General features: G+C 27.7%; 1 protein-coding gene across 7 annotated transcripts in view; it reads left to right on the plus strand.

Annotated features, from left to right (window-relative positions):
- LOC107455860 (rap guanine nucleotide exchange factor 2) overlaps nucleotides 1-24,047 on the plus strand; it is a 368,973-nt gene that overhangs the window by 273,654 nt on the left and 71,272 nt on the right. For 5 of the 7 annotated variants that reach the window (XM_087151806.1, XM_087151807.1, XM_087151811.1 and 2 more), the window contains one exon: nucleotides 12,941-13,016. In XM_087151806.1, the coding sequence (XP_087007932.1) occupies nucleotides 12,941-13,016 (76 nt within the window). Of the gene's footprint in view, nucleotides 1-327; nucleotides 1,471-3,922; nucleotides 4,021-12,940; nucleotides 13,017-24,047 lie in introns of those variants that run through there. The other 2 variants (XM_087151808.1, XM_087151812.1) reach the window with 2 other exon arrangements.

Genomic DNA, 24,047 nt, shown 5'->3' on the forward strand with positions numbered 1-24,047 from the left:
TGGTTCCACCTTTTCGTTTTTGTTTTTCATCAGAGAAAAAAATAATAAACATGATTGGAAACGAAAAGCTTAACTTCCATTTAGTGAAATTTATCTTTATTTAATTTCTCTGAATAAATTTTTTTATAAAAATAAAAGCATATTTCATTCAGTGAATTTAAGTTTAAAAAAATAAATCAAACAGCAGAAAAATTAGTGTTAGTAAAAATAAAATCAAGGCCTTGTAATAAATTTGTCACTTATTTTTGGCCTTTTTAGTTAGCAGCCAAGAGATTGATTGGCGATGTTTATATTGCAACCCTTAGAGGAAAACTTCTTCAACCACTCAGTCCGTAGAGAATCTTAGCGTTCATCTCAATCTTCACTTCCATGCTAATCGCTGATCCTATCTTATTCTCACCCGGTCTTTTTTAGAATATTCTAGGAATTTTCCCGCCTGTAATTCGCCTCTTTTCAACCAAAAAAAAAATCGTCTGATTTTTTTTCTTACTAATTAATACTCAACTAAAACATCTCATTTGCAAATTTTATAAACTTCCCTATTTCCTTTATTTAGTGTTCTTTTAATTCAGTAAAGTATTTTGTACGAAATGAAAAGTCGATTTGACTTGCAATGGTTTTTTTTTTCTTATAGAAAAGAAATGAAAAAATACTAAAAGGATTTTTCTCATAAAATTTTTGAAAAACATTTATCATTATGAATTAATTTAAATTATTAAAAAAATATGCGTTCGTCTTAGTTTAATGCTTCACGCTTAAATGTTCTACGACTGAAGAAATTTTTTTTCAAAAAAAGTATCAGTTTTTAGGGTTAAATAAATTAAAAATGATTAAAAGATTTTCATGCAAAGGTTGCGGCACGAAAAGCGAAGCAATTCGTTTTGGTTGCAAATTCCATTTATTTAAACCTAACTTTTTTTTCAGTTTGCGAAAAAACTAATATGATTAATATTTAACTTAATATGCATTGAATAACGAGAAAATGGAATTAATTTTGAAAATCTCTGAGCGGAATGTGGTCACATTTTTATCTTATTGCAGCCTTATCCTCACTAAAGCATGTCCTGAAGACAACGAAATTAATTCCTTAATTAAAAGTTTGTTAATTAACTTTTTTATTTCTACTCAGCGTGTCAGATGGTAATTCTTTACATTTGGCTGCTGAATTAAAAATAAAACTTCGCCTGAAGAATTTAACTGTCGCCAATTTATTAAAGCACTTTTAAATGCAATTGTGAAGGATGTACAGTTTATTGTAATCTAATTGTTTTGTTCCTAAAAAAGATTAGCGTAATATATAAAAGTTAGCGGAAAAAAATCACAGAAATTAAATTTATTTAATTTTCTGTTGAATACTTCTGTAAATAATTTATTCAAAATGGTATTTGGTGGTGTATCAGTGTTACCAGAAAATAAAAACATGATGGATTGTGTATTAATGGAAATGAAATCGGATAAACGTTTCCGCAGGTGAGTGCTTTATTTACACTTAATTAATTTAATTAATTCGACAATTAATTTCATTTTTTGGATTGTGCTGATTACTTTGATATTTTGGGGCTTTTTATTCAATTCAGAATTAAATTATCGTTTGTTAATTATTTATGATTTGTATAACTTTTTATAAGCATATTTTTTTTTATTAAACTGATCATTTAGTTGGAAAGTTTTATCGGTTTTAAGAGTTATAATTTGTATCGAGACATTTTAAATCACATCAAAGAAATATTAAATTGAAAGCAATTTTTAAAACAACAATTTAATATTTTACTGTTTTAGACCTATGCATTATGAATGGTTTTTCACTTATTTCTTCGAAATGCTCGGCAAATTAAAAAAAAAAACGTTTTATTTATATTAGTTAACATTTAAAATTGCATAATGTACATTTTTGCAAAAATTTAATGTTAGATTTGTGTATGCTTACATGAGTGTATTTGTGTGCATGAATGATAATAATAAATGTAGTCGCTTACAGTATTAAACTTTAATGTGTTTTATCTACACATAACTAGTTGTTAATACCAGTTAGTAAACTTAGTGATCCTACTTAGCGTTAAAAGGAATGGTCATTTAAAAAAATATTTTTCGAAAATAATTTTCTGTTAAATCAAAAAAATTTTATAAATTTTCATAATGCTAGTGTAATACTAGATATTTCGGTGAAATACGTGCAAATGATAATAAACAAAAGAAAATGATATAATATATATAATTTTCAGAAAAAATTTAACGTGGGTTTTTTTTCATGGAAAAAGTAATTATTGAGCAAGCTACAGGTTATTTTTAATTAAAAAAAAGTCTAATTTCAAAATAATTATCTTGAACACTATGCAAAATTTTCAGTTTTTTAAACTTGTTAATTTTTTAGTTACAGGTAATCATATTAGTTTATCTATTACATATGTGATGAAAGCGCGTTAGCCAAATCGATACTTTTACTAAATTTTGATTTGAAAAATTTGAAAATTTGATATAATTAATATTTGCCATAATCTGCAAAAACTGATATTTTTTCAACACAATAAATAGGAACTAATTATTCTCATTTAATAGAAACAGTATTTTTAATTAATATAGATTTATTATATTCAGTACTTTCATCATTTCATGGTGATTTTTAATTTGGTGAATTTCTGTGTTGCATTTCAATTAAGCTTTACAATTTTTCATGAATTTTCAAAATCTGTATAATCGAAAATACTTGTTGTAAGTTCTAATGTTTCGGAATTTTTAAAAAAAAATGCTCCACAAATAGTACTTTGAAAACCTTCTAGCAATCATCGGTATTTTTAACTAATAAACTAAATATTTTAATTTCTGTAATTTTATTATATTTAGTTCTAGCTTTCATCAATTCATACTCAATGTAAATTTGATGAATTTTATGCGTTAAAATTTAAGATTTCCTAAAATTCATTCAATTTATGTAATTAAAAATACTTGTCAGTTAAACGTTTTATGCTGAGAGGGAAAAAGTATGGTCTAAACTACCAAAGTATGGTAAAATTTACCGTTTTTCTGGCTTTTTGAGAGCACCAAAAAGCTCAGTAATTTTTACCGAAGTATATCGGTAATGATTTTCGTAAAACTAACAATAAAATATGGTTTTATAATATGTGATAAAATTCGGTAAACGTGGTGAAATTTGGTAATTTTATCATGATACCTCAGAGCATAGCAAAAGAAAAAAAACTATTTATTCGATTAGATTTGCTTTTCAAGTTTATATTTTTTACTATAAGTGTGTGGTTTAAGAAACAGTTATAATACGAACTGAAAAATTACCCAAATGAATGGTTTAAATACCGTATATTTTGGTTTTATAAACCAGAATTATGTTGTTGTTTTTTTCCAAGAAATGTTTTCTCCGTCTACAATTTAATAAAATTATCCACGAGTAGCTCTTCTGAAATCTTTTACATTTCATATATATTTTCCAATTAATAATTACTGTTACACAATAAAAAACAATCGTCGAAAAACCATTTTTCAATTTCATAATATATAATAATGCCTCGAAAATCTTTCCTTATACCCTGTACCCGCTTTCAAAATCTTTAACTGTTAAGCATCCAAAAACCTGTATTTTGCTTAACAATTTAAAACTGCATTATTTACAAATCATGCATAAAATTAATCAACGTGTGTTGTTCAGTATTACATGCTCAGTTTAAAATTACAAGATTTTTCACTTTTTTTTACTAAAAAAAACTGCTTAATTAAGAACAATAATTGAGAAACCATTTTACTTTTTCTTAAAATACCCTTCAAATAAATCCTTCCTACATACTCAGTATCCGCTTTCAAAACCTAAAATTGTAAATCGTCGGGAAAAAATGAGTTATCTACTACATTTAATTTATTATCACTATATCAAAATGATGGCGAAATATCTCATTTTGCAGTTTTCAGTCTTTCGAAATAATTTTTCTCTGTTCACATTTATTCTGGCAGTAAGTTAAGCCTAACTGAGACGGAAAAGCTTGTTAAAATGTTGACTCAGTATTTCGCACAAAGGTAAATACATATTTAAATTTATAATGATTCGTTCTAACTAGACGTTAGTTCAGAGTAGGAATTGTTACTTATTTGGGTACATAAATTTTAAATGTTTGTTTAGTTGACTAAATTGCGGAAAGTTCTGGAATAATGCTGAATAACTATAGAACATTAATTAAAAATACGTTTTTTAGTCAGTTAGAATAGTCTTCCCAGTTTTTAAAAAGCACCGCTGATTATTTTTTTCATTAAATTTAATAAATATATAATTATTTATAATTTAAACATATTTCATATAATTTTATGACTTTGGAAGAATTTTAATAGATTTCTTTTTGTTATAATGTTTTTGTATTAATAGAAAATTATTCACGGTCTTTATTAAAGCGTTACTGAGTAAATTTTAATTAACTAACATTTGAAACTCATTTCATTCTTTTTCTTATCAAGAAAGTATTTTCTGTTTTAGTCCGTTAAAGATTGTATTCTGCCCGAAAATCACTAGTTTTTAATTATCGGAAAAATAAAATAAGCGTTTTGCTTTTAACTTTATAATTTTATCATATGCGTTATTAAAATTTGAATAATTTCGTTACAAAATATGGAATTATTTTTAAACAATTTATAAATCTTTATAAAAAATGAAATTTAAAATGAGCTCTGAGACATTCATTTCAAGACTTTAAAATAACTCAGTTGAAGATTTTAAATAAATTTTGTTTTAAAAAAGTATATGAACTTTTTTTTAGAAATTTTCATGTTTCTTAAAAAATTAATTTGCTATTTTAAAAATTATCTGAAGAAAGCACGTCAATCAGATCAATGCACTATTTTTTTACAAAAGAAGAAAAAAACTGACATTATTTATTAGCTATACCACTTGCACTGTATTATGTATACTTTGACAATACTTGCAAACTATATTATACTATAAAAGCATTCCCTTCAATAATATGAACTTTGAAGACTTCGTATAAAAATCAAAGATCATGCTAAAAATCTTCCATATTTCCTTTATTTTTACAAAAGTTTATTATCAAAATAGAATGATATATATATTATTTTATATAGTGAATAATTCATCTTGAGCTTTTGCTAGAAATAAAATAACAACATCTTGAAGTTACCACAGCAGCTGTAATGTTGATAACCACAAAACTGTGTTTTTAGGGATAAAATAATAAATTACACCTGAAACCAATCATTAAGCATTTTCAAACCTGTTTTGTGTAAAGACATCTGGTTCTAGACCTTGTGATTTAATTATCACTTTACTCTTTGCTTACAAGGAAGGTTATTTATACTTTAAAATCGAATCATCAAAATTAGCAGTGTTAATGATTAAATTAATATTGATGATGGAATTAATCTTGAATTGATATGTTGGGTGCAAAAGGTATTAACTCTGCGAAAAACTGTTGTTTTAACCTATTATAAACAGCCATATTTGGAGTGTATAAAACTCGTAGCGAAGCTTTGATTTTAAACTGTATGCAAGATAGTAATCTTACTTAGAAAGAAAAAAAAACGTCAGGACTTCAAATTGGAAAAACAGATTAAATATTTTTATAAAAGTTATTAACCATATCTAATGTTTTTGATATTTTATTAGAAGATATTTGGTGATGTGGATAAAATTTAAACTATTACAATAGTGTGATTTTTATCCAAAATACCAATTAAATTAATCACGCATACGTCAATGTTTACTTTTGTTTCGTTGAAAAAATATCTACAATGTATTTCAAAACAATCAGAAATCTAAAGCAGCATTCGCAATTGTGCGAAAAGTACAGTATACTTACTTATATGTGAATAGAAAATACTTACCAATCGAATTTTTAATCATATGGGGAACATGAAACAAATTTAAAATCTGTATATGGTAGCATTGAGAAGCTTGATAAGTATAGAATCAACTGTACTATGCATGTAAGTATAGACGTAAGAAATTTTGTGTCAAAGAAAAACAGTGCAAAATTTTTGGTCCGTAAATGTTGAGGCCCTTTTAAACAGTTTTTGCCCAGGCCCTCAGCTTCCCTAAATCGGGAAACATCAGATCAGAATTTTCATTAAATATTTTTTTTATATTTTTTACGGTATTTTATGTTAATTTTGATCAAAGTAAGTGAAAAATTTCGCATTTCAATAATTTATGATTATAAAATTAAGCATGGGATACCGATGTCTTTTTCTGCGTTAAAGGTAAATCCTCCAAACACAGCTCACTTCCTAACAATACTTTTTCAAATTTGCATTTATTTGCAGATGTTAAGATCTAACAGTAATTCATCATTCAATTTTTTTTTTAATTTACAGAATTAATTAGTGATAAATTTTTGAATATTAATGGAAAATAATTTTCAAGCGATTTTTATTTCGAATTTCATATTTTAGTACAAATATAATTCCTAAAATCTAACTAGATTTTTTTAGTAACTATTAGAATGTTTTTGTATTTAAAAAATACCAAAATATATTTTTTCCTGTAATTAGAGAAACAGGAGAATAATATATAAAAGGGATATCGGTTTTCTATCCGAAGTATTAAAGAACCACTTTAGAAGGACACTAAACTGCGGGAGAAATCATGGCAAACTCTGTTACACCTGCATCAGCAATCTAAAATTTAAAATATAGACAAAGTAAGTACAAATGCAAACAAATTTTTAGCATAATTGGTTTGTACTTTGATACTTTGAAAAAGTTTTTCGGCACTTGCAAGTTCTTGGTTTCATCTGGGTTTACCTAAATTCAATTTTATCATAATTTAATTTTTAAACTACTAATTGGGGGGAAACAAAATTTGCCACAAGGGTTCCTTTCGTAGTACAGCTTCCTTTTACAAGGTTGCAGAAAATATGCGCTGTATTGTGGTTCAACATTGGACCAATTTCTCAATGAGTATACAAAATATTTAATCGTAATATTTCTAATTCCCACACAGTTATGTCACTCTAACTTTGATCGATAACCTTATTAAATGTTATAAATTATTTCTACATTGTTGTTAAAAAAAAAGTTCTTTTCTTTGTCAGAGTTAGAGTGGATGGTGAAATTTCATTAGTAGTGTATTATGTGAAATTGTAGTTGTAATTTTTTACTTTTTTATTCACACAACCTACCATTGTGTCAGACACCGGTAATTATAGTTCCTTTTATGCACTCGCGGTTGCCTGAAATTAGTTTATCAAAATCGTTTGCAGCAAAATTATTCTTTGTCGTCTGCCAACCATGACGAGTGAAATAAAATAAAGTGATTCTTTACTGTTTAGTTACCGTCTTTGAAATAACTTGTCTCTATTTTCCACGATTTGTTCTAAAGTGTATAATGGGGCGAGTGGGATGTCTTCGGAAACATTTCCCATTGTTGGACAGCAGTTGCTCTATATTTAAGTGATTCTTCTTTCTGTCTTTAATTGTCTTCGAACTGCATTGTTTGAAAGTCATTTTTGACTAATAGTTAAAAGATTTTCTCTTCAGTCAATTCATGCTGAACTGATTTCATTTGTTATAAGAAATGTTATACTTTGAATTAAATTTTTTTTAATTATTTGGATACAGGATTTTGGTAGATTTTAAAATTGCTTGTCTATCTTGTATTGTAATTTTTGAACAATAATTTTATGCGGGCAATAACAATGCTACAAAAATTATCGTGAAAATTATTCCAAATGCATAGCTTTCGTAAATGTAACATCATGATGATAACTATTGCGAATAGGTATCATTTCAAATATTTTTTCTTCTTCAAATTCCATGTTAAAAAAAGCATACAAAAGCAAATATCAAGAAAAAATCTCGTGGTGTTGAGTAACTACTTCATATTTCGTGATGTCACTGTGTTGCCATAAATATCACGAAACTTATCCCCACAAATTAATTCTCTTTTAATTACCTAAAATGTAAAAATGTAACATAAACATGAAAGAAACAAGCTATGTAAGTATTTTAAACATTTTAAGTAATATAAGTGCGCTAAGAAATGAGTTGGCTTTGTTTAACAGTTCTAGAGATGAGTCAATAAAATCATTTCAAAATAAAGACTAATATCATATTTTGAAAATCAAAAATCCTAGTCATTCAAAAAAGAGTATGAATGAAAAGACATTTTAAGTTACGAAATCAGACAAAAATCGGTCAAATAGTCCTTGGGAAATCAATTTTTTTTTCAAATTTGATAAATTGAAAATTATTTGACCTGTTGCTCTCGAATTTTGCATTTTGCCACTTATAATTACATTTTTTTAAAACGATGTAAAAATGTATGTATTTTACAATTCAAAATTTTTTCCACAATCATTATATAAAAAAATAAATGATGATTATTAAAAAATTTTATATTTTGCGTGGGATTATCCTTGGACAAACAAATTTCATTGTTGTCAGCAAAAATGTTTCAATTCGCTTAGAAAGTTCTCAAAATATTGCTAAATATACAAAAAGTTAAGTTTACATTAAGTGTCCCTAACTTTCTGCTGCACTCCTAACCAAACTATTGGGACCATATTTTCCAGATTGCTCCCCCCTTCTATGTTTTGAGAATCAAGAATCCGAATCCGTTGATAAAAAGGTATGCTTTTTCAGAAAAAGTACTTTTTGTGTTTGGATTTGTAACTAAAATATCGTCTGCACGGATTAATTAGAATATTAAAATTAAAAACATTAAAATTGCCTCTTAGCACATAAAAATTCGATAGCTAGATCAACATTTATTCTGTTGCTGGGTTTTTTTATTTTATGTTCAGATAGTAAGGAGTTTAATCAATTAAAAAATTTATGTCAATCAAAAAAAAACTTATAATCCTTTGTCCGTAGCGTCGATGAACCACAATGCGCGAAACCGCAACCTTTTAATCGAACAAAACAGCCAGTGTTTATGAGACGCGTTTGTATTTTGGGTCAGTTGACGCGCAATTATCGTCTAACTAATGCTCCATGATTCGAACTTATTGATTGCTGCTTAAATATAATTTTGTAAAATGTGTTCATGGCTGAAATTCTAAGCAGAATTTGTTGTTGTAGAAAAAGTCTTAACAAGGAAGGGTTTAAGTAAGGTCGCATCCTCGCTAGAATTAAGGGCGATCGTAATTACGCGACCTGCTAAATTTTGTAAAATATTTGGAACGCAAATTACTACACGTAGTATTATAATCTCTTCTTCACTTTTTTTTAAATAAAATAAAAATTAGACTAAAACATAAAATGCTTGTTTTTCGAGTGTGTTTTGTTGTTTATTATTTCAATTCCCAACACTTTCTTTAGCAATTTTTAATCAAAATCGGATTGTTTCAAAAGAAAAGAGTGTTCTTTTTATTACTGTTCCAATAATTACACAGTTTTACGAAATCAAATCAGCATTAAATTAATCACTCATTTCAAACTTTTCCGAAACCAGATATGAAAAAAAACATGACGAAAGTTTGAACAATTGTAAGAAATAAATACATTATATTTTTCCTTAAAAATACACCATTTCTTTAAGAAGAGAAAAATTATAAAGGTAAAATCTGAACTCTCAGGAGGCACAATAATCAATTCCTGCAGAAAATATCAACGGAAGATTAAGCAATTTATTAATAAACTGAATTACAAGTTTTGATTTGAACCAGACTATAATATTCTTGAAAGATAAGTAACATTTGCTAATTTCACTGTGTGCTCAATAGCTATTATTATTATTGTTGTTGCTGTTGTTCTCGTTGCTATTATTATTATTTGTGTTATGAAACATTGTGCTTTTTCTTAGAGGTGTACTTATATAATATCATTTTTCATAAATTGAGTTCGGAATTTTCAATAACAAAATTCTATAGGGGAATATAAAGTTTTTAATGTTTCTCACATTTTAAAACTTCATTTATTACCAATGGTAAAGTAATAAAAAAAAAATTTATAAAAACCACGTTTTTCAAATGGGCTAAATTAGAAAAGGTAATTTCATTTTAATTGCACTTGAAAATAAAAATAAGGAGCGCATCACTTTAGAAAAATACGAGGAAATTTAAGTTGGTGATAAAAATTCCACGTTTTTCTGTTTAAATCCGTCAAAAAAAATTATTATCTTTTATCTTATTTTAGTCCATTTGAAAAATTTGGTTTTTTAAAGGCTTTTACAATTTATATTTGTTCAATTTAAATTTATAGTTATAATATATGTCATAACAAAAATTTATTTGCTTGTAGCGGTCAGGAATCGATTAACACTTGTATTGTCCCCTAACACAGAGGTCCAGTTGAATTAGAGCCCTAAAGGCAGTTAGAAAAAGTGATCAACACATTATTTCGATATGATAAATTTTTTCGTTATGATTAACACTATAGTTGATAAATTCTGCTTGTAACACTCATTATAACAATTGAAACTTGTATTGATATCCGGAACTAAAATCATGGTGAAATTCGAGCACTCTAGCTAATCGGAATCAAAATTTTAATTACAAACGTTTTCTCTCGCAAGCAAATAAATTGGACACGAAAGTTAATATAGTAAAACGCGTTAAAAAAATTTAACAAATTGATAATGTTGCCAAAATTTTACTGCGTCCGTGAATATTATTTTTGAGTTGAGAAACTTCGTGTTTATCATAGAGATTTACATGTCTTATAATGACAATGAACTGAATTATTTTCAGGCATCTTCAAGAACGGTTGATGGGGGCAGAGACCCTTTATATTAGCCTTCACTTACTTTCCTCATTTATGATTCTCTTTCCTCATTTATCTTCATCTTTGATTAAAATTTATTTTGGCCATAAAAAGTCCATAAATTCTGTTTGTAGCAGTCAGAAGATGATTGAAACGTGTATTGTTATCCAGAATAAAACTAAAGATAAAGTGTAAGCTGTTTAACTACTTGCACGGAGAAAAAGTATCTAAAAAAATTAATCGACACTGTTTCTGATTTATGTTTTTTTTTTCTTCTTCTTCTTTTTTTTTTATCTCGACACAAGCCTAAAAGTTTCTGAACAAAGGTTTTAAGAATTCTGGTAAAATTACCGTACTATATGGTAATGATATTTCAGGTAAAAAAGTTATAATTCTTGTAATAAAAGCACTAAAACCTACTGTATTTAAACCATTTACTTGGTAAATCTTCCATTCATATGGTAAATGCTTACTTAAATTCTGATTTTCAAAATCATAACTCTTATTACCACATATATAGTAAGGCTCAGGGGATAGAGCGTTCGTCTTCCCATGAGGTAAACCTGGTTCGAATCCCAGCAATGACTGGTCGAAACGAAATCCTCATCCGGCTTGCACCGACCACTGTGCTGACGTGAAATATCCACAGTGGTAGACGGATCATGGGTAAGAGTCCCCTTGCCGTCAGCCTAACTGTGGAAGATTTTCGTGGAGTCCCTCTTCATATAAAGCAAATGCTGGTTATTTCCATCAAAAAGTCCTCCACGAAGGCAAATTTCTCTCAATACTTGATCTAGAAGTTCCCTTGTCTTCTTGATTGGATTCAAAATTACTAGTTGAACATTGTCTCAAACCCAAAAATTGGGTCGGATATTCAACTACGGTTACAAGATAATTTCTGTTGGTAACTTGCATAGATAAACTTGAAAAGCTTGCACTGTCGTTCAGCAAAGAGTTCAAATTGATCTTTGAGCTCCTTTGCTAGCCAGAAAGTGGTCAAAATTTCCGTTTCAAACAAAATCGAACCAAAAAAACGTTAAGTAAAAGTTGTTATAAAAGTTTACAATGTTTCCATATTTTATTATGTCCACGAATACTACAATCTTTTAAGTTAAGAAACATCGTGCTTATCATAGGGATTTACAAGTCTTATTAATGACAATGAACTGAATTATTTTCAGACTTCTTCAAGTACCGTTAATGAGACAGTGACTCTTAATCTTAGCCTTCGCTTGCTTTGCTCATTTATGATTATCTCGCTACATTTATCTTCATTTTCTTCACAGTACAATAACAGGATTTTTCCCCCTTTGTTTGATAAATGGTAACACTACCGCAGATTTTTTTTTTAATAATAATAAAAAAAGAAGAGAAAAAAGTTTATTAATCGATTCATTCAAGCGTCTTATATTCACGTTTAATGCACGTGATAATGCTGACGTAAATTATCCGTTCACTATCGTTCTATACCTCTTAATTTATGTTATTTACAGAAATAGTCATAATGAAACTGTACGAACTTAAGGTGATCCACCCCTGTTGTTAGTCATTTTGTTTCATGCAACTTTTATTCAGTACTATTTTTGGATCATTCAACAAACCTCAATCTTTTCTTATAGGCTACGTTTGTTTTTAATTAAACACTGCATGTATTTAAAAATCGTCAAAGTTTTTAAAAAACGCATTACATTTATTATTCAAAGATTTTGAATACCTGAATTATTTATGTCTTGTTCTATTGTTCATTATGAAAAAAATAAATGAGAAGACTAGCATTAAAAACCCCAGTTTTTTTTGTTTTTTATTTTCAAAAAAATTTTTTTATAAAAAAAATGTATTGGGGGGGATCTGAATCCATGACCCCCCCCCCCCCAGGAAAAATTTCTGGATCCGCCCCTGCACTGTAAGACAACGGTGAATATGGTTTTCGTAATTTTTCGCTTTATATGTAACGTAAAAGAAGGTTACTTTTATTAAAAATAGAACGTTCGTCCTAAAACCTGGGTCGCAAGTTTCTTCATCGTCTGAGTTGGGTTGAAAATTTAAAAAAAAAAAAAAAACTAATTAAAAGAATAAAATTAAAAAATCAAAAGAATGAAAGTTGTTGCTTCCAATCACTCTCTTTAGTGAAACAAATGAAACTGAATGAAATCTTAAAGTATTATCAAAATTTTTTTAAAAATTTATAGCGTACTTTATGGTGTTTTAATTGTACGCCTTTATAGCTTTTAACTGCAATTAATGCTTTATTTATGTTTTCCCTTCATTTATGTCTTGTTTTTTGTTACAGTTTCGGAAAACGATCTGGGGGAAGTGGAAGAAGAGTCAACGAATGTTTGATTCTGGAACCTTCAGAAATGATTGTGGTAAGTTATTCTTTCCTTTATAATGCATTTGATGCAACAAAAAAAAAATTTTAATTTTATAGGAGCATTGAAATTAAGACATTTAAGTTTATGCTTTTGCCTTGAGATAATTATTTTTTGAGTAATTTTAATTTGTTTAAAAAAAATTCATTTTTGTGCTTGTGATATATAAAAACAATTGTAATCATATTTCCAGTAAGCAAAAATTTCTCAATCTTAATTTACACCCCATATACTCAATTTCATTCATGGGGCAAACATTAACGGACACCCATACGAGAAAATTTTATTTAAAAAAAATACTACTCAGTAAAAAAATTTTATATATTTTTATCACCATTTATAGAGTTCTGGTAAACAAAATACATTGTTTTAGTATAAAACTACAGTTATCGTCCGAAAAAGTACATAAAATTGACAAAATGACAATTGTTTGAAAGAATTCGAAATATATTACAACAAAAAAAAAATGAACGGAAAGAATATAATTCAAAAAATGAAACGAAGCGAAATGTTTTTGCAATAAATTGTTCCCAATGCGTATGGAAATATGTGTAATCAGTAAATAAACAAACAAAAAAGGAATAAATAAATAAATAAAACTAAAATAGTTAAAAAAGCAAATAAAAATGTGACTGCATGCACTGTAAGAAATTTTAGTTAACCTCAATATCAAAAATGGCGGCAACTTAACACCAACATATTTTCTGGTGTACGAACTGTTTACTAAAAACTATTAACGCTATATATGTTTATTTAAAACAAATCATGCCTTATACAAAATCAAATAAAGCATGGCCCACTTACACTTTCGTTTGATGACACACACGCAAAAAAAAATTTAGGACTTGTGTATATTTATTATCTAAAAAATATACAATAACAAATGAATATTAACGCATCTATTTTTAAGAGCTCTTAAACCCCAATCATGTAAAAACCGCAATTACTAGAAACTTAATCAACTTTGACATTGAATCCTATAGATATGCTAGATGACTCACAGGTAATCCGGAAACCAGTGACATCAATTCTGTCAATTCCCACCCCCATCCCTGTGATTCGAACTCGTGTTATATTCTTTTTCCGCATATTAAACATTGAGGCCGGTGCGTATTTCCTCCCCATTGTTGTGAGTTGAACACGGTTTTGTGGTCACAATCGTCTACAGAGTGCGTTTTTACGAACGAGCTGTCGTGGGTGTTGTTCTGTTTTCTAGCTATTCGATATGTTTTTTGTAAAATAATTGTTGATGTTAGATTGCTATGAAGGAAATATACAAATACTTTTTTTACTGGAGAAATTTATAAACATGAAAAAAAAAATTTTTTTTTTTAAATTATGATTTTTAAAATTATGAAGCTTTAATTTGCCAAGACAAAAGTGATAGTATAATCTCCCCTTAATATATTATTAATGGGTAAAAAAATACTAAAATTGAATAAATGATAAAATATTTACAAAAAAAAGTACTCGGAAATAGTTACTCTCTAATTGAATCCAAATTTTGTATTCGAAAATGTTTTTAAACTTTAAACTTTAAAATCGCTTTTTTAAACTTTAAAATCATTTATTCAAGTTGAGTAAAAATATACTTAAATTGAATAAATTATATAATACTTACGAAAAAAGTAGTCGAAAAATTTTACTCGCCAATCGAATTCAAATTTTTTATTCGAAAATGTTTTTAAACTTATAAGTAAAAAAAATTGTCCATTTCGAAGTAGCTATAAAGTTATGGACTATTTCAACTGCTATTTCCACAAAAATTATGACGCCAATTTTTACTTGTCCTAAAAAGTCAAGTGCACGGTTGACTGTGAAAATTGCACTAAAGAAAATATACTTGTCATTGAGGAGGGGGCATGGTAAAATATGTATTTAATTTACTTTAAAACTTTTCACAATTGGCTAACTATTATTATAAAATGACTTTTATTCAAAAAATGTCATTAAATCACATATTTTATTTCAAAGCATTCAGATTTTCAGAAAATGATAGCAGACTCCCTTTCCTAATTTTCTACCGCGTAAATAATATTCCTGAAAATATTCCTGTTCCTGAAAACTGAAAATACGAAGTACCAGTACTTCCGACTATCTATTCATGATTTACCCTAAGAAATTATTGTAGAAAAAATAAATAAATATTGAGAGTAAAGTACCACTTAGTCATGGTCAGGATTCAAACCCGGGAAACCTAAACAAGCTAATTCACTAACCCCTGCACCATCCTGTTAAGCAGAGTGAACAATTTCAAAACAGGATAATAAGTACTTTAAAAAAATAGGCCGTGACCCCATAGTTGATTAAAAGAAAGCTGACATGACCGTACATCACTATTAATCTAGATTACTATTCTCGTATAATTTTCTGTAACTGTTAAATAGTATAGCAAAAGTTACATTTTACTGTTATATTTACCTCAAAAATTTCCTGATTTTTGTTATAGAGTAAGTTGGTATTTAAAAAAACACGGAAAAAACTTTAAAAAGCAATTATATTTTAAATATTATTAAGTGTATTACGGACTTGCCAAATTGCGATATTATTCAATAAAAAAATACATAGAAAAAAACTAACAATGTTGAGCATTTTGTTTAAATCATAAATTCCTTTGTATTAATAATAAGTTTTTAAATATATTTATAATAATTCAACCCAAAAACTGTTACTTGCTCGTTCGGCAAACTGTGAAGTAAAATGTTCCTTTGGATACATAAATTTTAACTTAGTTGATGAGTGACGCTCGCTGTGTTGATCTTGCTGTTCTAAGAAATTGTTAAATAAAATTACATAATACATTTGATTAAATAAATATTGATTTTTAGACTCAAGAGTTTGTTATTGGTTCCGAAAATTGAGCACTCGCTCCCCAACGAGGTGATCCAGGTTCGAATCCCTGTGATGGCTTGTCAAATCGAATTTTTGTAGCCCTAGTGGTAGATGAATCATGGGTTAAAATCCCCTTGCCATCGGTGTAACCGTGGGAAATTTTCGTGTACTCAAAAGTGGTTCAGTTCCCTCAAAAAGTCCTACGCGAAGGCTAGTTAGTCTCAGTGCTTAATCTGGGAGTTCCCTTGTCTTCTGGGTAATAAGTTCATTATTACAAGGCTACGGAGTTGAACATTGATAGCTATAAGCCCAAAAAATGCGTCAGCAGTTCATTGATGGTTGTGATATGGAATAAAATTTTCAGGAAAGATTACGAAATCGCGGTGTGATAGCACGGTGGTTAAAGCACCAAGCTGACTTGTAAAGGACTGGAGCTCTATCTCTGGAGGCGGCTTTAAGTCCGCCCAGCTCCAGACCGATGAGTATCAGTTAGTTTGGCTCCAGTGAACAATGCTGTCCCATAATCACTATTATGTCTTTATTAACAAGCGATTACGGCGTCTTAGGCCGACAAACTGGCTGTTGTGGAAATGCTTTAGTTTGATTACGAAACCATTAAAGTGGAAAAAATAATGAACTCTACACCATTTTAATAACTTTTTGATTTATTCATTTCGAAATCAACTGCGTTCAATTTAGGTTGAACAAAATATTCATGGATGGAATAAATTGAAATTATTCAGAGAATAACTTCACTTGTTTTGATTTAATTCCACGCCAATGTTTGCACGCGCTTCTTTGCTACACTTGACATCATCCAAGGAATCTCAAAGCCCCAGAGAAAGTCATCATATTCCCAAAATTCATATTCGCCTAAAGATACAACGATCGGGTTGTTGCTGTTGTACACATTAGTTTACCCGCCTATAGGCGATGCGCACGAGTGACTCATGAGCGCGTGCATCTATTAAGATTTAGGAAGTCTAGTTGTTGGAGGTGGAGGGGAGTTGGTAAAACCGCAATGAATTAGCGGGTACACCAGATCGGAATTTCCTGGCCATTTCATATTACGTTTGCGGGCCCACTTAGGCATGGTACCGCTTCGGATTTCCTTGTCCAATATAACTGAGGGCTATCAATTTGATAAACCGTACATGAGATAATTTGTCGATTCGCTACTGGACGTACCTACTACAATTGAGTAATCCAAGCTCAGGCCCAAGGACTAAATTGTGCTCTCTATAAGAAATTATAACTTATAATCCATATATATATACGATTTTGGGCCACATAAAAGCAGACAGCATTTTTATTTTTCCAATGAAATTTTGTTCTTATTAAAAGAAACATCAAAAATTTTCCGGTAAATATGATAATCATTTTTATAATAGGTACAAATATTATTACCAACATCAAAAGAATTGCATTGCAATTCTCTAAAACTAAAAAATTAAATTCCTTTTAGCAAAAGAAGGACAATTTTCTAAAACGAAAAAAGTACATTTATAACGATAGAAGTGCAGCTTTCTGCGTAAAAGTAACATTGCGATATTATAGATTTCTAAATGATTATGTCTACTCCGCTTACATTTGATACAAATTTGATCTTTCGACTAAAATTAGATTTAGTTTGATACTCCTACAAAAAGTTAATTTTATTTGATACTTCTACTAAAATTTAATTTCATTTGATACTTCTACTAAAACTTGATTTCATTTGAAACTTTTTCAAAATGGTTTCCATTTAATACTGCTAAAATTGGATTTCCGTTCATGCTCCTACTAAAATTTTATTACATTTGATACTTTTACTAAAATTTGATTTCATTTTATACTTCTACAAAAATTTCAGTTCATTTAATACTTCTACTAAAAAATTATATGATCGATAATTGGAAGGATTTTAAACGCAGACATTGTTCACACTTAATATCAAGTGTATTATATTGTCAGCGATTACATAGTTGTAAACCTGATTTATTTATTTTTTTTATAGTTCAGAGTTAAAATTAGGAATATGACAGAAAGTCTCTTGTTAGCAAGTTCTTGACAATCTTTCTTAACAATTGAAGTATAACTTCCAACAAAAAAATAAATGATTTTGAGATAAAAGGAACAAAATTCATCAATTTGTAAACACAATTGCCGCTTTTGTTTCCATTTAATAAGAAATCACCTAGCAGCTACGTAATTAATAATGAAAATGTAGTTAAATTGTCTTTTATTGGTATGATATAATTTATCATATATATTACACGGGAAATAAATAGATTTCTTTTATCTGAATTTCTATTTTTAGAAGCATTTCAGATAAAGATATTGTTCTACCAAACACTGTGCAAGTGTATTAACATCGTCTGCGGTTTATAATTGTGAAACTGATCAATATCATTGATTTCTGTCATAACTTTGAATAGGAATATTGTTCCACAACTAAGTCCATTTATCATCAAACTCTATTCATTGTCATAATACCTACTGTTTGGCGTAAAACTGAACTATAAATGATGCCAAGACGCATAATATATTGTCCGATTGACGATTTTCATCATTCAAGGAAACCTATAATTGTAAGAAGTTTGACAGAAGGAAAGTTAGTTTCACTTAAATTGACATAAATGGAGAAAGGACATTTTGATTTTCATTTAATTTCTTTTTATATCCTTGTAATATTTTTATTTGTGAGAAATATTTATTTTTATTTGATGCATGTCTCCACATGTCAAAAACAGAAGAATAAATATAATCACTTACTTAATGAATCTACACTGATAAAAAAAACATGGTTGAAATTACCAGAATAAGGTAAAATTTAGTGTTTTTGGCTTTATGAGAGCACCAAAAAAAACAGTAATTTTTATCGAAGAGCTTTGGTAATGATTTTGATAGAATAAACAATAAAAATAATGTTCTATAATATGTGACAAAATTTAGTAAATATGGTAAAATTCGATAATTTTGTCATGATACCTTAGAGCATGGCATAAAAACCATTTATTCGGTTAAATTTACTTATCAGTTTTGTATTTTTTTACGAAATCTGTGGAAGTAAAAATCATAATTAAGAAAATCGGAATTTCCTGTGAACCATTACCATATGAATGGAAAAATGATCAAATGAATGGTTTAAATACTGTATATTTTGGTTTTTATTACCAGAATTGTGTTGTTTTTTGTTACCAGAAATGTTATTACCATACAGTACGGTTAAGTTTAACAGAATTCCTTTCTCTGTGTATCCACAACCATGTTTAAGAACATTTTGCCTTGCGCTGAAATAAATAATAAAAAATAAAAAAAACTTACAATTAATGGAAGAAAAAAAACATTTCAAACATTAATTTATGTCAGATCTATTCAGAACTTCTAAAATTCTTTTCCTGCAATAAAAAGCAAAGTGTTTTAATTTTTATTACAATGGTACAAATAAGTTTTGTCAAGAATTAATAAATGATCTCATATTTAAAAGTACTTAATTTCATTCACAGGCTTCGAACATTCATAATTATTTTTCATGCATAATCACAGTTTTATAAGATAAAAAAATAATTATTACTACTATATGTTGCGTTTTTGCTACTATTGTATGTTACGTTTACATTACAAAAATCTTTAAAAACATAAACGTAATTTTTTTTTAATTTCCAAGAAATGTGTTTTAAATATATTATTAATTTTTGTAATAGAATGTAATTAATGTAATGAAATCATCAATCAATCATTTTATGAAAGCTGCACCCAAATATTGAGCAAGTTGAAATACGTAAAAGCTAATGATATTAATAATTTATAAATATAATACTTAACCCTTTGACGCAGATGGGTGTCCTTGTTATGTACATATTTTTTTTCTGATGCTTTAATTGCAAGAAAAATTATATTTCATGGCCATAAATTATTAAAATGCTAAATATAATACTATTCACTTATTTTGATCTAAATTAATACAAAATATTGAGAAAGAAAACGTGTGGAAAATATGTTTGATAAAATTTCTGTGTTAAAGGATTAAGAGAAACCCATCTTAATATGCAACTGATTCTTCCATACTAATGATGATGAAAACTGTATGGGGATTTTAGCACAAACATTTCAAAAAATGGCATGCCGTATGATTAAATTTGCCTTTAATATAATTGACTAAATTCTTTCAATGTTTGATTTAATTATTTTATTAGCACATTTCAAGTCCTTTCAACCTCAAAATTAGTTTTTTAGATCGTTAAACGTTACTAATTTATAGTTTGCTATTTGAAAAAAAAAAAAAAAAAAATCACACTTCTAAACTAATTTATAACGTTCTGAGATGCGTTATCGAATTTCACATTCTTCCAATAAATTTCGCATTAGCGACTAAAAAATATGGCTGTTGCGATCAAGGTTTCTGAGCGTTTATCTTATTGTTGTTCTTAAACTTGAGAAATGCGAAAGAAAAGTTTTTTTTCTCTTGAAAAACAAGTTAGGAAACCATTTCTGCTGAAGCTAAAACAAACTCTTTCTAGGAAATTCTATTTTTAAATTACTTTCCAAAATAAATATTGGTTAGTCATTTTTGAATGGTTCTAAAGCCTTTTCTTTACAACTGATTTTCTTTTAACTTCAAAAATTAATTTGGATTCAAAATTCTCTGGTTATATCTATTCTTCTGGGTATTTTTAAATCGAATTTATCTTGCGAATCTATAGAATTTCCTTACCTGTTTCGTAGTGAATTTTAATTAAAGTTTTTTTTCACATTACAATTTAATGCGAAAAATAAAATTAAAAATAAATTAAGGAAATGAAAATTTAAAAAAAAAAACATTAAGAAAAGTATTTATTTTTATGACAATTTCTCAGAATTTGAAAACTAAGCCTTAAAAATAAATAAGATTCAGAAATAAAATGTGATTTTAAAATATTTTGTGATATAAATTACTTTAAAAGTCTGTCTTCCTTTACCACCTTCGAGTTTTCTATAATAATTATATTAAAATTAACTTTTAAATTCTGTACAACTTAATATTTATTGTTGCAGAAAAAACTTGCTGCCTAAAAATCTTATAACTTTATCTTATTTTATTTTACAATGAAACTATATTCAATAACTATATTTTTGCTATATTCAAAGTTTAAATGCAGTTATCAAAGGAAGAAAAAAATTACAAATTTTAAAAATGGCGATTTACACATTTGCTTAAGACTTAAAATGTTCAATTACCCAGCATCGAAAACAGAAAAAAAGCTAACTATTTCTGGCATCAACTAGTTAAAACCACTGAAACAATTATAATATCAAAATAATATGTAATAAACAATTTATAATAATATCGAAACAAAAATTTACAATCAAATACAATAGAAACTAATAAATTCCAAAATTATAACAAATGAATAATCGTAATTACGAACTTTTACTTCTGAACTATATTTATTTAATGGTTAAAAGCCTTTAAGCCTTAAGTCGTAAATCTTACTCCATTTCACTTTAACATAACGTTTAAACAAAAACAAAAAAAAATAAACACTGTATTAATATGTGAAAACAAGAAGCAACTTCGATTTTATCACATCATTTACGATAAGATTGTCTCGAAAATCTTATCTTAATCACTTCCTCTCCTTTATTGGATATAAAAAGTCATAATCATGAAATTATTTTAAAAACAAAATCATACTTGTATTACCGGTCTAAAAAATATTTTAGGTGCAAAAGGTATTGCTCATGCTATTGATATATTAGAGCTGGAAAATAACATTAAAACTAAACTTAAATATATAAAACGCAGAACATCGAAATAATACAAAACACTATAACTATAACGAAAGAATAAAATTCATTTAACTTTTTTATTTGCGATAAATTTGCTTCAAGAGATCAATATTTATCATTTTTCATACTCATTGTGGATTAAAAATAATCACGAACTCCAAAACCATCTTTATTTTCTCGTTCCGGAACAAACTCAAACCACAAAAATAAAATTTTAACCCATTCTCCGCAACTTTCGAAAATAACATTAAAACGAAATTTAAATCAACAAAACATAGAACTTCGAAACAAAATCAAACACCACATTAATATGTGAATAAAAACAAATTTAATTCAATTTTACCAATTCAATTGCGATCCATCAGCGTCTAGAGTTCGATATTTATCACTTTTCATACTCATATCAGATTAAAAATCAAAATCACGAATTTACTTTACATTCAAAACCGTATTATCTGCAACGTTGCGGGACGAATTTAAACAACAAAGCGTAAATCTCATCCTTTTCCCATTTTCATTTGCGATAAAATTTCGAAAATCCTACTTTAATCACTTCTTTTACTCATTTTTTTCCCTTCTCATATACGAACGCAGATTAGAACCATTCACGAATTAATTTCCTCAAAAATTAAACACCCTATTAGTATGTATATGACCAAAAGAATAAAATTAGATTTCACCATTTCATTTACGATAAATGAGTGCGAGGAATTCTATTGTTATCACTGTTCTTAGTTAAAGCAAAATAAAAGTCATTGTCCCGAATTTATTATCACTCGAAAAGCATATTTATTTCAACCTTCCGAAACAAATTTAAACCTCAAAACTTAAATCTCACCCTCCGCAAAGCTCGAAAATAACATTAAAACAAAACTTAAATAAGCAAAACTGAACAAAATAAGCACCATAACAAGCGAAAAAATAAACACATAAAATTCAATTTCACCATTTCATTTGCGGTCGATAAGTATCAAGAATCCTTCTGTTATAACTTTCTTTACTCATAGCAAATTAAAGATAATAATCACGAATTTATTTTGATTCCAAAACAAATGTATACCATAAAATGCAAATCTCTCTCTCTGCAACGTTCAAAATAACACTAAACAAAACTTAGATAAACAAAACGTTGAACATCGGACCAAAATAAACACCATAACACGCGAACAAAAAAATATATATATAATTCAATTTTACCATTTCATTTGCGGTCGATAAGTATCAAGAATTCTTCTGTTATCACTTTCTTTACTCATAGCAAATTAAAAATAACAATCTTGAATTTATGTTGACTCCAAAACCTTATTTACTCCAAAATAAATTTAAAACATAAATTGCAAATTACACTAAAACAAAAATTAATCACCGCATTACCACCATACGAATAAAGAAGCTAATTTGATTTCCCTCTTTCATTCATGATAATAAATAAATAAATAAAAAATCCTAACTTAATCACTATTTTTTTTTATTTGCTTTTTATAGATTGAGATTCATCCACAGATTTATTCTATCTCAAAACTTAAACACCGTAAATATGTATATAAACAAAAGAATAAATAAGTGCCAAGTATCCGATCTTTATCACTTTCTTTACTCACGGTAGATTAAGAAAAACCTCTACTATATAATGGAGCATCAGCACTCATACAAATTAAAAACCAGTGATCTGATTTCGAATTCAGTTGTGATGCTCCCCCGCTGTTGCCTCAGGCTGACTTCTCCTTTTGTTATGCCGCAAACTATTTATGCATTCCGAATACCAAAATCTCATTGATAAAACTCTCCTCTCGATTTCAATGGGAAGTGTGAGATTCCTATACTTTCTCCCTTCAGCAAGGATTCATTCCTATACATTTAGATGGGAGATAAATAAAAAAAATGTTTTTTTTATACTGCTCTTTATTCTATTTTGTGACGAAAATAATCCTTTTTATGATTAAATCTAATTGTTAAAATATGCTTAGATAGTATAAGAAACAGACTGTTAAAAATATCTTTTTGGAATGATTAAAAACTAACGCAAAAATAAATTGTTTATTTTCTTACGGTTAATATTAACATTTGTATCATTACTAATATTATCATTACTATTAAGCATTGTTATTATTTTATAAACATAAAAATGCTCATATAATATAATTAGTATTACATTATTGTTATATTTTTAGTATTATATTATTTATTATAATACTAATTCTTTGATTCGACTGATTTTGGTAAAGACTTTGATTTTCCCATTTATGGATTTACAGCGATTGTAGGTCCTAATGACTTAGAATGAAACATTTTTTTTTAAAGACAAAATTGCTGCTTTCAATCAATTAAAGTGGCTTTTATACACTGCTACGCGATACCAAAGAAAGATGACAAAAGATGAAGAAAGATGACTAATGAGAGACAAAAATATATATTTCTCGTGAGAGCGATCTTATTTTAGTCTTA

This window comes from Parasteatoda tepidariorum, chromosome 9 (genome assembly GCF_982258835.1).
Source record: "Parasteatoda tepidariorum strain Cologne lab strain chromosome 9, Ptep-v5.0, whole genome shotgun sequence".
Taxonomy (NCBI): Eukaryota; Metazoa; Arthropoda; class Arachnida; order Araneae; family Theridiidae; genus Parasteatoda; species Parasteatoda tepidariorum.